This window comes from Capsicum annuum, chromosome 3 (genome assembly GCF_002878395.1).
Source record: "Capsicum annuum cultivar UCD-10X-F1 chromosome 3, UCD10Xv1.1, whole genome shotgun sequence".
Classification (NCBI taxonomy): domain Eukaryota; kingdom Viridiplantae; phylum Streptophyta; class Magnoliopsida; order Solanales; family Solanaceae; genus Capsicum; species Capsicum annuum.
Window position 1 is genome coordinate 253613413 of NC_061113.1, and position 14861 is coordinate 253628273.

At 34.4% G+C, this 14861-nt stretch overlaps 2 protein-coding genes and 1 pseudogene across 2 annotated transcripts; 1 reads left to right on the forward strand and 2 right to left on the reverse strand.

Moving 5' to 3' along the window:
* Positions 1-709: 709 nt before the first annotated feature.
* LOC107864805 lies at positions 710-1741 on the forward strand (annotated as a pseudogene).
* LOC107862283 (chaperone protein ClpB1) lies at positions 1681-5298 on the reverse strand. The gene is made up of 7 exons (XM_016707799.2): positions 5159-5298; positions 3796-4977; positions 3532-3713; positions 2823-3445; positions 2437-2716; positions 2126-2323; positions 1681-2042 (listed from the first exon to the last, which is right to left on the reverse strand). Exons 2-7 carry the CDS (start codon positions 4949-4951, stop codon positions 1827-1829), a joined length of 2655 nt encoding a protein of 884 aa, XP_016563285.1. The 5' UTR covers positions 4952-4977; positions 5159-5298; the 3' UTR covers positions 1681-1826.
* Positions 5299-5357: 59 nt separating this feature from the next.
* Positions 5358-9991, reverse strand: LOC107862281 (chaperone protein ClpB1). Its single transcript, XM_016707798.2, has 7 exons — positions 9782-9991; positions 7666-8851; positions 7342-7523; positions 6633-7255; positions 6250-6529; positions 5955-6152; positions 5358-5870 (listed from the first exon to the last, which is right to left on the reverse strand). Exons 2-7 carry the CDS (start codon positions 8816-8818, stop codon positions 5571-5573), a joined length of 2736 nt encoding a protein of 911 aa, XP_016563284.1. The 5' UTR covers positions 8819-8851; positions 9782-9991; the 3' UTR covers positions 5358-5570.
* Positions 9992-14861: the final 4870 nt, after the last annotated feature.

A 14861-nucleotide genomic window follows, 5' to 3' on the forward strand; every position in this document is an offset into this window, starting at 1 on the left:
AATTCATACTTAAGGTTAGCTTCGAGGCAAAAGTTCAGTTTGGATATTTACCTTACAAATTAAGATAATACATAATTGTTCAACTCGCGACTTCCAAGAAAGAAAATCTGAATGCAAAAATGATCGAGTAGGATTATTTTTCAGAAAATCTGAGAAATATAATCCTATTTAGGCATTTTCAAATTTATAAAGAAACAACAAACACAATTAATTTGTGAACATAAACATTCACTTTTTGAAGATGTAGAATTGATCTTCCCTACAAGGGGTTAAAACAACGATTTAGTCATATGTTCATCTTTGATCAAGTGATTCGATCCTTTTTTTTTTTGTTTCCTATTTAGTTTTCGGTATCCGTAATGAAGCCCCAAATAATTCAGATCTGCACAATCCATTTTAGAGATACGTTTCCAACAGAATTTTCTTTCATTTCATCATCTTCGTCATCTACCCAGTAACTTGTAAGTTACAGCTTTCCGGCCAAATCCAGCATCTATGTACACAGTATAATTAGACTTGTTACGAAATCAATAACCCAATAATAAATAAAATCGAAGCTGTTAAACCGATAACATTTTTTTCAGCTCGAATTATTGTGTTCAACTCCAATTTGAACAGCCTAATCACGACAACTAACAACAGTACTTTTGAAGTATTTTTATATGCATGTTTACATCTAATATTTAAATATCTATAAAGGATGCTTTAAATGTTCCTCCCCAACCAACAACAAATTGGCCTTCTTCGTTTTCGCCAATTCAGTGCTTTATTTGTGGAGTCGATCAAAAGGATTTCCCCTAGCTGGTTGATATCAGTTACTGAATCACTAATGGCTGAAGGAAGTAAAAAAGTCTGAGAGTCTCTCAAAGCTCGCTTGAGAAATGGGGAAACTCTCTACGGCATTTTCCTCCTCAGTTTCTCTCCAACCTTGGCCGAGATCGCAGGACTAGCCGGTTACGACTTTGCTGTAGTGGATATGGAACACGGTTATGGCGGTATCTCCGATGCACTCCCTTGTCTTCGGGCCGAAAACTCTTTCTACTTGGGCTAAAAAAGCACTTGATCTTGGCCCGCAAGGCATCATGTTTCCAATGATTGATGGCCCGAATGCAGCCCGAAATGCTGTTTCTTATTGTCGTTACCCGCCAAATGGCGTGCGTGGATGCGCTCATTCGGTTATTCGGGCTTCGGGCTACGGGATCGATCAAGGATATATATTAGTAATTACGAGGATGACTTGTTGATCATGTGTCAAGTGGAATGTGTAGACGGGGTGAAGAATATTGAGGACATTGCGGCAGTTGAAAGAGTTGATTGTATTCAAATGGGTCCATTGGATTTGAGTAGTGTGAGTTTAGGGTACTTACGCGATCCGGGGAATGAGAAGGTGATGGAGGTGACGAATGCAGCTGAGAAGAGCACGTTGAAGATGAAACCAGTTGATGGTGGGGCGTATTTATCTGGAGTTGCAATGCCTCATGATAGTCGTGAGAATTTGGTATCAAGAGGGTACCATATGGTTTTAGGAGCAATTGATATTGCGATGTTTAGAAAAGCGGCCGTGGAGGATGTCAACAAGTTTAAGATGAGTTTCGTTAAAGGATCTGATGATGATGATGATAACGATCAAAAAGATGGTGAAGATCTTTTGAGCTACTTATGCAATACAGTAAGAAGAAGTTGGATGAATCGAGATAATTCTTCAAACTCAATAATTGCAAGAAGAAAATCCCAGAAATAAAAAGGATTGTTTTTCAGAAAATCTGAGAAATACAACTCTAGGTATTTTCGAATTCATAAAGCAACAAAAACACAATAAAATACATTCACTTGTTGAAGATCAGTACATCTGATTTTTGGCCAGTGGTAGCATTCACAAGCCCTCCATTTTTCATCACCCTGTAAGATAGATCTTTCGCGCCTGGTCTAGCATCTACATATACGGTCGAGTTCTCATCGATTTCCTCCTTCACAAGCATCTTCGATAACTCTGTTACAACTTTTTTCTCCAACCACCTCCTAATAGGCCTTGCACCGTACACCTGAATGTCATTCATAACAAAAGTTAGTACATTGTCTCGTTACCATGAATTATCGAGTTAAAATACAAGATGTTAGCACTTACCGGATCATAACTCTGAGCAAGTATGACATCTAATGCAGCCTCAGTAACGCCCAAGGCAATGCCCCTCTCAGCTAAACGGCCTGCCACATCTTTCAGTTGGTGACGGCAGACTTGCCTCAACTGCTCGTGTGACAACGGATCAAACACAACAATCTCATCAAGCCGATTCAACAACTCTGGCTTAAACTGCTTCCTCACCTGTGACAAAAAGAACATGTGTGAACACACGTTGTTCTAATTAACAATGTAAAAAGAACTGCACAAGCAAACACTCTTGAGAAATGTGCTGCAAATAGGATGTTGCAACATACCTCCTGCATGACCATTTCGCGAGCCTTCTCCATGGTACACTTGCCCATTAATCCTGACAAGAGATACTCCGCTCCCAAATTTGAGGTCATGATGATCACTGTGTTGGTGAAATCAACAGTACGACCTTGACCATCAGTTAATCTTCCATCGTCCAACACTTGAAGCAAGGCATTGAACACGGTGGGATGAGCCTTTTCCACTTCATCAAAAAGCACAACACTGTAAGGGCGCCTCCTTACAGCTTCGGTAAGTTGTCCTCCTTCCTCATGTCCAATATAACTGCAGAAACAGAACAAATTCAGAATTCATTACTCTGAGACATAAAAACTAGTAATTACGAAAGGGCGAGTCATTCTATTATCTTGTAATGTTAAAGGGTCCTTACCCTGGTGGAGCACCGATCAAACGGGCAACAGAATGCGATTCCATATATTCAGACATGTCAATTCTGACCATCAACTTGTCATCATCAAAGAGCTGCTCAGCAAGAGCTTTAGCAAGTTCAGTCTTTCCAACACCAGTTGGCCCCAAGAAAAGGAACGAACCAGTTGGTTGTTGTGGCCTTCCTAATCCAGCTCTAGACCTTAACACGGCCTCGGCAACTGCTCTGACTGCATGATCCTGTCCCACGACTCTTTGGTGCAATCTATTGGCGAGACCAATCAACTTGTCTTTCTCATTCTGACCAAGCCTTGAGACAGGAATACCAGTCCAGCGACTAACTACTTCTGCGATCTGATCAGGTCCAACAGTCTCTGTTAACATTGTAGTCTCGTATGTGCTACTCTCAAGCTTTGTTATTGCAGATTCCACTTCTTGGATTGCACCATATCTAAGATCTGCTGCTCTAGCAAGATCATATCTCCTTTCAGCTTCTTGTAAAGCATACATCAGTTCATCACGCTTTCGCTTAAGCCTGCGAAGCTCATCAATACGTTCCTTCTCTTTCTTATACCTCATCATCAGAGGCTGAAGTTTATCCCTCAAATCATCAATCTCTTTTCTCACCTGAACAGTAATTATGTTATTCATACACATTCCCTACACAGGTTTTAGAATAATAGGTAAAAGCATTTCTGAGATATAACACTTACTTCAACAAGTCGAGCTTTGCTAGCTTTATCTTTTTCCTTTTCAAGAGCATGATGCTCAACTTCTAGTTGAATCCTCTTCCTTTCAAGATTATCAATTTCTTCTGGTTGACTATCAAGTTGAACTCTCACATTTGCACAAGCCTCATCAACTAGATCAATAGCCTTATCTGGTAAATGTCGACCTGAAGCAAAATTCAAAGATTAGTTATCCTTCTATCTAATATATCTACTAATAATAGCGACTATTCAAGAAAAAGTTCATACCTGTAATGTACCGAGACGAAAGCTGGGCTGCAATCACAAGAGCCCTATCTTGAATTTTGACACCATGATGGCCTTCATACTTCTCCTTTAACCCTCGAAGGATACTTATAGTGTCAGGAACACTAGGCTCAGGGACGTATACCTGCTGGAAACGCCTTTCAAATGCAGCGTCCTTCTCCACATACTTCCTGTACTCTTCCAGAGTTGTTGCACCAATAAACCTTAATTGACCCCTAGCAAGCATTGGCTTGAGCAAGTTAGCAGCATCCATTGTTGACCCCTCAGTCCGACCAGCACCTAAAACCAAGTGTATCTCATCAATAAAGAGAATAATTTTCCCTTCTGCATCTTCCACTTCCTTCAGAACAGCCTTCAACCGATCCTCAAATTCACCCCGGTATTTTGTTCCAGCAACTAATGCTCCCATATCCAATGCAATAAGCCTAATATCAGCCAAATTACTTGGTACATCGCCTCGAACAATCCTTTGTGCTAGCCCTTCAACTACTGCTGTTTTACCAACACCAGGCTCTCCAATAAGTACCGGATTGTTCTTTGTTCTCCTCGATAAAATCCGAATCACTCTTCGGATTTCTTCATCCCTACCGATCACAGGATCAAGTTTTCCCGCTTGTTCCACAAGATCACGACCATATGTCTTAAGTGCTTGAAATGTAGTGTCCCCTGTAGCACTTTCCACTTTCTTACCATCTTTTCCTCTAAGTTTCTCAATTTCCGATTTCATTCTTGCTGCACCAAGACCCGCATGATTCAAAAGATCAACAATTTGTGAGTCTTCCAAAAGGCCTAAAATCAACAAATCAATTGCCAAATGGCTATCACCACGTGACTTCTGCAACGATTGTGCTCGTCGTAGCACTTTAGCAAGCGACGTGCTTGCTGGAGCTTGATCAGGTGGAGGTGTCTGAGATGGGATTTTCTTCTTAGCTTGATTGAATACCCTTTCAACTCCATTAGCTGTATCTTCGCTTCCAGCAGCATTAACAATTGCTTGACAGAAAATACCATTGTGATCAGATATTAAAGCTACAGCCATATGCAAAGGTGTTAACTGAGCATGTCCTGCTGACACAGCCAGTTCATGTGCCTCAGCAATAGCCTCATTGGTCTTGTTGGTAAACTTTTCAGGATTCATGATGAATTACACCGTCTTTCAACAAACTGCAACAATAGAACAAACAATGAGAAACCAATTAGTGTTTCAATACATGGGATAATATATTGGAGAGTTAGCTAGCTGCAAGTGACATTTATTTATAGATACAGTATATTTTAATGCAAGTACATGATACATGATAAAATAACTTGGCCACGTTACATTGACTTTACTTCCATATTATACCTTTGTTTTACTAAGTCGCCTCCGAAATAACAAGCTGTTAGCCATTGACTACACACTATAATGGCGCCGAGCATCTTTGTATTCACAAGCCAACTGTATTGAGCTTCTTGGTCGAAGTTTCAGTTGACTATAAAATTTGCCATATTAAAATATTCATTGCAAAAAGGGTGCTTTGACCCTAGCAGGAAGAAAAACCCAATGCAAGAAGAAAAAGATAATATCCAGAGGATCTGAGAAATACAATTCTATTTAAAACATTCTCAAATTCAAAAAGCAACACAACACAATCAACAGGACTTGTGAACCCATATATTCACTTCTTGTAGGTGTAAAACTGGACAACAACCCTTGAGGGGTTAAAACAAAATTAACAAGTCATTATGTTCATCTTTGACGGAGTAATTCAACCTCTTTAATCTGCCATTTCATCATCATCGTCATCTATTTCTTCAATCCTCATTTTCTTCACAGCTTGAGCAGCATCACTTCTCGGCCCATTAGGTAGCTGAATCAGTACATCAGATTTTTGGCCAGTAGCAGCATTGACAAGCCCTCCATTTTTCTCCACCCTGTAAGTTAGATCTTTCCCGCCGGCTCCAGCATCAATGTACACAGTTGAATTCTCATCAATTTCTTCCTTCACAAGCATCTTCGATAACTCTGTTACAACTTTCTTCTCCAACCACCTTCTAATAGGCCTCGCACCATAAACCTGAAAATGATTCGTAACAAAAGTTAGTCCGCCTACTCATCAGAATAGTTTTTAAATTATACAATACCAGACATTAGCACTTACAGGATCATAACTCTGAGCAAGTATGACATCCAACGCTGCCTCAGTAACACCCAGGGCAATACCCCTCTCAGCTAAACGGCCTGCCACATCTTTCAGCTGGTGACGGCAGACTTGCCTCAACTGCTCGTGTGACAAAGGATCAAACACTACAACCTCATCAAGTCGATTCAGCAACTCTGGCTTAAACTGCTTCCTCACCTGTCACAAAACATGTGGAGTGAGAATCTGTTGTTCTAATTAATTAACAATGTAAACAGCGTCAAAAATTTGCAGTAATTAGGACATGCTAACATACCTCCTGCATGACCATTTCGTGAGCCTTCTCCATGGCGCACTGACCCATTAATCCTGACAAGAGATACTCCGCTCCCAAATTTGAGGTCATGATGATCACAGTGTTGGTAAAATCAACGGTACGACCTTGACCATCAGTTAATCTTCCATCGTCCAACACTTGAAGCAAGGTATTAAACACAGTAGGATGAGCTTTTTCCACTTCGTCAAAAAGCACAACACTGTAAGGACGCCTCCTTACCGCTTCGGTAAGTTGTCCTCCTTCCTCATGTCCAACATATCTGCACATATAGAAAATATTCAGCGTTCCAATACATAAAACTAGTAATTATCTATGAAAAGGGTGGCATTCTATTATCCTTAAATGTTAAAAAGGGCCCTTACCCTGGTGGAGCACCGATCAAACGGGCAACAGAATGCTGTTCCATATATTCAGACATGTCAATTCTGACCATTAATTTGTCATCATCAAAGAGCTGCTCAGCAAGAGCTTTAGCAAGTTCAGTCTTTCCAACACCAGTTGGCCCCAAGAAAAGGAACGAACCAGTTGGTTGTTGTGGCCTTCCTAATCCAGCTCTAGACCTTAACACAGCCTCAGCAACAGCTCTAACTGCATGATCTTGCCCAACCACTCTTTGGTGCAATCTATCAGCCAGACCAATCAATTTCTCTTTCTCATTCTGACCAAGCCTTGAGACAGGAATACCTGTCCAGCGACTAACTACTTCCGCAATCTGATCAGGTCCAACAGTCTCTGTCAACATTGTACTCTCATCGGAAGTACTCTCAAGCTTTGCTATTGCAGATTCCACTTCTTGGATAGCACCATATCTAAGATCCGCTGCTCTAGCAAGATCATATCGCCTTTCAGCTTCTTGTAAAGCATATGTCAGTTCATCGCGCTTTTGCTTAAGCCTGCGAAGCTCATCAATCCTCTCCTTCTCTTTCTGGTACCTCATCATCAAAGGCTGTAGTTTGTCCCTCAAATCATCAAGCTCTTTCCTCACCTGTACGGTAATTATGTTATTGTACACATTCCCAACACAGGTGTTAGAATAATATGTAAAACCAGTTCTGGGATTCTAATACTTACTTCAACAAGTCGAGCTTTGCTAGCCTTGTCCTTCTCCTTTTCAAGAGCATGATGTTCAACTTCTAGCTGAATCCTCTTCCTTTCAAGATTATCAATTTCTTCTGGTTGACTATCAAGTTGAACTCTCACATTTGCACAAGCCTCATCAACTAGGTCAATAGCCTTATCTGGTAAATGTCGACCTGAAGGAAAAATTCACAGGTTAGTGATCCTTCTATCTGATTATATCTAATAATAATAGCGACTATTCAAGAAAAAGTTACCTGTAATGTATCTAGACTGATTATATCTAATAATAATAGCGACTATTCAAGAAAAAGTTACCTGTAATGTATCTAGACGAAAGTTGAGCAGCAATGACAAGAGCCCTATCTTGAATTTTGACACCATGATGACCTTCATACTTCTCCTTCAACCCTCGAAGGATACTTATAGTGTCAGGAACACTAGGCTCAGCAACGTATACCTGCTGGAAACGCCTTTCGAATGCAGCATCTTTCTCCACATACTTCCTGTATTCCTCCAGAGTTGTAGCACCAATGCACCTTAATTGACCCCTAGCAAGCATTGGCTTGAACAAATTAGCAGCATCCATTGACCCTTCAGTCCGCCCAGCACCTAAAACCAAGTGTATCTCATCAATGAAGAGAATTACTTTCCCATCTGCATCTTCCACTTCCTTCAGAACAGCCTTCAACCTCTCTTCAAATTCACCTCTGTATTTAGCTCCAGCAACTAGTGCTCCCATATCCAATGCTATAAGCCTAACATCAGCCAAATTACTTGGAACATCGCCTCGAACAATCCTTTGTGCTAGCCCTTCAACTACTGCTGTTTTACCAACACCAGGCTCTCCAATAAGCACCGGATTGTTCTTAGTCCTCCTCGATAAAATACGAACTACTCTTCGAATTTCTTCATCCCTGCCAATTACAGGATCAAGTTTTCCTGCTTGTTCCACAAGATCACGACCATAAGTCTTAAGTGCTTGAAATGTAGTGTCCCCTGTAGCACTTTCCACTTTCTTTCCCTCTTTTCCTCTAAGTTTCTCAACTTCTGATTTCACTCTCGCTGCACCAAGACCAGCTTCTTTCAAAAGATCAACAATTTGGGAGTCCTCCAAAAGGCCTAAAATCAACAGATCAACCGCCAAATGGCTGTCACCGCGAGACTTCTGCAGTGATTGTGCTCGCCGTAGAACCTTTATAAGCGAAGTGCTTGCCGGAACTTGATCAGGTGCTGGTGTCTGAGAAGGGATTTTCTTCTTGGCTTGATTGAATACCCTTTCAACTCCATCAGCTGTGTCCTCACTACCAGCAGCATTGACAATCGCTTGACGGAAAATACCATTGCGATCAGATATTAAAGCTAAAGCCATATGCAGGGGTGTTAATTGAGCATGTCCTGCAGATGCAGCAAGTTCATGTGCCTCAGCAAGAGCCTCATTTGTCTTATGAGTAAATTTTTCAGGATTCATGATGAATTACACCGTCTTTCAAGTTTCAACAAACTGCAACAATTAACAGAACACACAATGAGAAACATATAGTACAATTAAATTAACAACACCATTAAATCAATCTAGATGGAAAACAAGAAAATCCAACTGAAAATAATTATCAGAAACCAACTTATCCACTAATATTATCGAAATCCAACAAAAAAAATCCCCTAATATCCATTTATGTTTTTTTACTCAATCACGAAAAGAGGATATGGCTTCCATTGAACGCATACAATCGAACAACAATGCACGACTTCTGAAGGGATTATCAAGTGTACACACAATGAAACAAGACCCAATCCAAAAAACTAGATTTTTTTTATTTATTTAATTTGTTTAAATAATCTGAAAATCGAACGGACACGGAAGCAAACCACAAAATGAGAAACATACTAGTAAAATTAACAATGTCATTCAATCAATCTACAGGAAGAACAAGAAAACTCAACTGAATATTATCTTCAGAAACCAACTTATCCACTAATATTAACTAAACCCAATAAAAATTTAACTCAGTAAACGGATAAAAATGATCAATTGCAACACCGGCTAAATTTTTCCGAAACAACTCAATCACAAATAAGAACATGGGTGAGTGAAGTGTCAAAAACATACATAAAGTATCCCATTGTTTGAATTTCATATCTCATCTATTATCAAAACATATCTCAGCTGTAAATTATTTCACTTTTTCTATCTGAATTATCACTATCATAGAAAAAGTGAACAATTAATACTTAGTAAGATATGTTTCAATAAACAGTTGATGATACTTCTACTACACGATAATTCACGCATGAAACTCAAAACATTCAAACATTTAATATATCTAATTTTTTTTATCATGTACGCATGCAACCAAACAACCAAATAAATTAAAAAAAAAAAAAATAATTAATAAGAAAAACTGAAAATAGAAGGAACATGCTAGCATACCTTTAACGAAGAAGAAATATTGTAACAGCAGAAAATAGGAAAAATCCTTTTGATAAGTTCTTCGGAGAAAATCGAACGTGTTTTTGTGTTTGAGTGTTTTTCGTTGAGAAGTGTTGAAAGGAGAGAGGTGTTTTATGTTAAGGGAAACAGAGAAATCTAGAAGTTTAGACGATGAGCCCAGAACTTACCAGAAATAAAATAAAAATAAGTGAGGTAAAAGAAAAAGCTAGAACTTACCAGACATTTTTTTTTGCTGATAACTGCAACGTGGCAATATATGATTTGTATATCTGGTGACTACTATCTTTTCTTTCGTATTACTGTTCTTATTTCTCTTATTTCTTATTATTTTGATTTCTATTTTATTTTTATTATGTCTTATTTCTTTTATGTTATGCCACCCATCATGCTTAATGATTCATTACGCTTTTATTTGCTATTCTCTATCTTAAGTCAGGAATCTATCGAAAATAACTTGTCTACTTCTTTGAAAATAAAACAATATGAACTGCGTATATTCTAACTTACCCAGAGTTCACTTTGTGAAAATATACTGATTTTGTTGTTGTTGTATATCTGGTGACTACCCGACTGAACTGGAATAGATTTGTTACATTACACCCATATTTTGCATAATTCATTTTGGGTCCCAGTTATCTCAACTATTTTCCTTTTTGATAATATAGTAATATATTTAATCATCCTTTTTCTTTTTTATAGAAATAGAATCTCTGAACTTACCAATAATATAGCTAAAGAAGTTTGATCAAATATTTTGATACTTTAATATGCTATCTATGACAGAGAATATTATAGGAGTACTAATTTAGGTGCATGTGTACCTCACTTTAATAAGTTCAAACATTACATTAAATAAGATATTTATTTAAATAATAAAAATGAATATAATAATTAAATTTAATATTTTTTTGAGTATGTAAAGATGGAAATTTATTTATTAAACCTAATCTTTACTAAAAATATTTTTAAAAGTTGATCGATAATTATCTACCATCTGTAAATTGTAATAAAATAATACAATGATAGAGACATCAAAATAATACAATTAAATCTAATCTTTATACACAAAAATTTTCTCAAAGTCGTCTGACATTCATCTACTACTTGTAAACAATAACAAAATAATACGATAATAGAGATATCAAAATAATACAACTAAACCTAACTTTTACATAAAAAAATTCCTCAAAGCCGACTAACATTTAACATTTATTTATCACCTTTAAACTGCAACAAAATAATACGATAAAAGTGATATCAAAACAATACAATTAAACTTAAATTTTACACACAAAAATTTCTCAAATCCGATCGAGATTCATCTACGAGTTGTAAACTACCACAAAAATAACAAACTAATAGAGATATTACGATAATACAATTAAAGTAACCTTTACCTAAAAAAAATTTTCAAAGCCGACCAACATTCATCTAGCATCTATAAATTAAAATAAAACAATAAGATAATAAAGATCAAAACAATACAATTAAACCTAACCTTTACACAAGAAATTCTTCAAAGTCAACGAACATTCATCTACGACCTGTAAACTATAAAAAATATATATAATAGTGATCACAAATTTTTGATTTTGATCCAACTAATTCTTGCCTGAGCAAAAATTTTAACCCCAAAGAATGATTTGAATGAAAATAAAGAAGATATATATATATATATATACACACATGTTAAATTCTATTTTGATGACAAAAACAGTGAAGAAGTTGAGGATTAGAAAATCAAGCATCGATGCAATCGAATCAAGTTAGATGAGCATCAATTTTTTTCTCACACCCCAAAAGAGAATCAAAGCTAACACAAATACCACGTAGATTACTCGTATTTCTGCACAAAATAGAACACAAATATCACATAGATTGCTATTATCTCTGTACAAAACAAAACACAAGTATCATGTAGATTGCTAGTATTTCTGTGCAAAACACAAATTAGAATCACAATCAATGAGGATGGAAAATATTAATTAATTTTCCTACCATATATATTTTAGGAGTCCTACATATTTTAGGAAGTCTAGTTAATATAATAAAAAATAATTAAATAATAAATTTAAAAAATAGTGAAAAGACAATTTTGTCTTAAAAAAGAGTCTTTTAATAAAGGGTAAAAAGTTCAAATCATTTTTTTAAAGCTTCACACTTTTAATATATTATAGATTATAGATTATAGATTATAGATTATAGATATATATTTATATGTATATCTAGTTTAGCTGCACGTGTCTCGCACGTGTAACTTTTGATTATTTAAAATTAAACGATTTTATCTATTATGAAGGTTTTTAATGAAGTACAGAAAGTTCAAAACAGATATTTTATCGTAAGCACATATATATATGAGAAAAATAATCACGTTGTTAGATTCGAACATACGAGAATATCAAACCTAGAAATCAAAATTCACAAAACAAAACAGATATAATAATGGAGTCCGGAGCCAAAAGGGCTCTTTTTTTAATCAAAAATTCCAAAAGGGACACTTACTAAAAAAAAAATCAAAACAGACAAAACATTGCGGGCCCTGCGACTTACAAGTCGCTTGGAGCCCAGCGACTTGCAACTCCTTTTTTTTTTTGTTCTCATCCTTAACATCATCATTTTTACTCCTTTTTTTTCTCTTTCATTTTGACCGAGAACAATAATATTCACCCAATATATAATAATTTTATTTTTTCATTATTATAATTTAAATATTTAATATATTCAATTAATTTATGTTAATTAGCTATAACTACATATTGGAAGTAATTTTTTTTATTTATTTAATTGTCTAACATGTTCAAAACTAATTTGTTACCATAAATCACTATAATTAATAACTTAAAATATTTAAAAGACATATAGAAATTTATTGACTCTTACCAAAAAAAACCCTTTACTCTCACTTAATTACATATCATGCCTCAATATATAATAATTCCATTGTTCCAGCATATTGATTTAAATATTTAATATATTCTATTAGTTTATATTAATTAACTATAACTACATATTGAAAGTAGTTTTTTTTTTATTTAATTTGCTATCATGTTCAAAACTAATTTGCTATCACAAATCACAATAATTAATAACTTAAAATATTTAAAAGACATATAAAAATTTTATTGACTCTCATTATTTTAGTAATGCCACATAAATTGAGATAAAAGAAAAAGTACTGCAAATCATAATAATTAACAATTTAAAATACTTAAGAGATATATAAAATTTTAGTCGACTCTCAAAATTGAATCGAAGCTACATAAATTGGGACACAAGGAGTAAATATATTATTTGATAATTACGTAAAAATTATTATAAATCACAATAATTAACAAGCTAAAATAATTTTTTAAAAATATATAAAAGTTCTATTCAACTCTCAAAATTTTATCGGTGCAGCATAAATTATGAAAAAATAAAAAATTATCTTAATTAATTGCAAATAAGTATTTAAAGTAAATCAATTTTATTATTTTAATTGAATTTTGTATAAAAAATTAATCTTTTTATTTATTTATTTTAGTTAGTTTAAATTTTAAAATTATTTTTTTCTTATATAGAAATACTAATATTTAAACTTAACTTTAAATTTTTAAAGTACAAAATTAATAAATTTAATTTAATAAAATAAATTTCTAATGAATATTTTCTTAGAATTTGTGTTGGGTCAATATATATCAAGTTAAAAAGAAATAAAGAAAAATATATAGTAAAATTTTATTATTGTGCAAGATAAATATAATGCACTATCCAATAATGTTTAATAATATCATATTTTGCATATGTAAATATAGCATCACGTGTTTAATTAATATACTATTCCGGTGAATTATCGATGATTAATATTGGATATGATAAAATTATATTAATTTTTATAGTAATAACATAATCAATCGCTCTTAATTAATTATTATGAGACATCTAGGTATTAAGAAAATAAATAATATTTAATAAAAAAATAAAATAGACATAAAATGTGAAATTAACTCTTAATGTTTTAAATTAAATTTTCGTCTTTCGAACGATGATTTTACTATATCACTCCTTATTATAAGTCATTATGTATTAGAAAAATAAGAATAAAAAAATGATATATCAACATAAAATATTTGATTGACTATCAAAATTATATTAGTGCCATATAAATTGGGACGGGACAAAAGAAGATATAAAGCAACATATATTATTTGAAAATGATATAAAAAGTACTGTAAATAATAGAAGAAATTATTATAAATCACAATAATTAAAAACTTAAATTATTTTTAAAATATAATTGACTATCAATGCCACAAAAATTTGGATAAGAAAAGTAACGTATATTAATATAAAAATTACATAAAAAAATATAATAAATTACAATAATTAACAACTTAAATTATTTAAATACATTGTGTGCTTGAGAGTGGGATTGTGAAGTGATGAAAATGAAGAATTATTTGTGTTTATGTTTTCCGGTCGTTGAAGAAAAAGAAAGATGATGCAATGTCCTCTATTCTTTTCTGTTGCTCCCACCATGAAAAGAAAAAATGGAGTATATATGAATGGTCTATGTAGTGTGGAATCTTTGAGTGGGTGAGTATTATTATTCTCGATCAAAATGAAAGAGAAAAGAAAGGAGTAAAAATGATGATGTTAAGGATGGGAACAAAAAAAAAAAAAGGAGTTGCAAGTCGCTGGGCCTCGGGCGACTTGTAAGTCGCAGGGCCCGCAACGTTTTGTCCGTTTTGATTTTTTTCGAAAGTAAGTGTCCCTTTTGGAATTTTTGATAAAAAAAAGAGTCCTTTTGGCTCCGGACTCTATTGTAATGCATGACGTGTTAAAACTTAAAATCACTCCCAAGCTAAAGAAAAAATAATAAGCCACAACAACCAATAGAAAAGGAAAAATAACTCAAAAAAAAAAGAGAAAGAATAACATACTAACCTAGCGGATGATAATTACAATGGTTGAAGAAAACATAACGAATAAAATCAAAACCATTCTTGTTGAAGCGAAGGTTAATACTTTGAAGAAAAATATCACATTTGATTTTTTTGCACATAATCTAAACAAA

Bases quoted from the DNA above. Each gene is read 5' to 3' on its own strand.
- LOC107862281 (XM_016707798.2), bottom strand. From the start codon at position 8,818: ATGAATCCTGAAAAATTTACTCATAAGACAAATGAGGCTCTTGCTGAG. The intron at 7,524-7,665 runs GTAACTTTTTCT...TTTTTCCTTCAG, and splicing joins TTCGTCTAGATACATTACAG to GTCGACATTTACCAGATAAG. The intron at 7,256-7,341 runs GTAAGTATTAGA...ATTACCGTACAG, and splicing joins GCAAAGCTCGACTTGTTGAA to GTGAGGAAAGAGCTTGATGA.
- LOC107862283 (XM_016707799.2), bottom strand. From the start codon at position 4,951: ATGAATCCTGAAAAGTTTACCAACAAGACCAATGAGGCTATTGCTGAG. The intron at 3,446-3,531 runs GTAAGTGTTATA...ATTACTGTTCAG, and splicing joins GCAAAGCTCGACTTGTTGAA to GTGAGAAAAGAGATTGATGA. The intron at 2,324-2,436 runs GTATGTTGCAAC...TTTTTGTCACAG, and splicing joins GCGAAATGGTCATGCAGGAG to GTGAGGAAGCAGTTTAAGCC.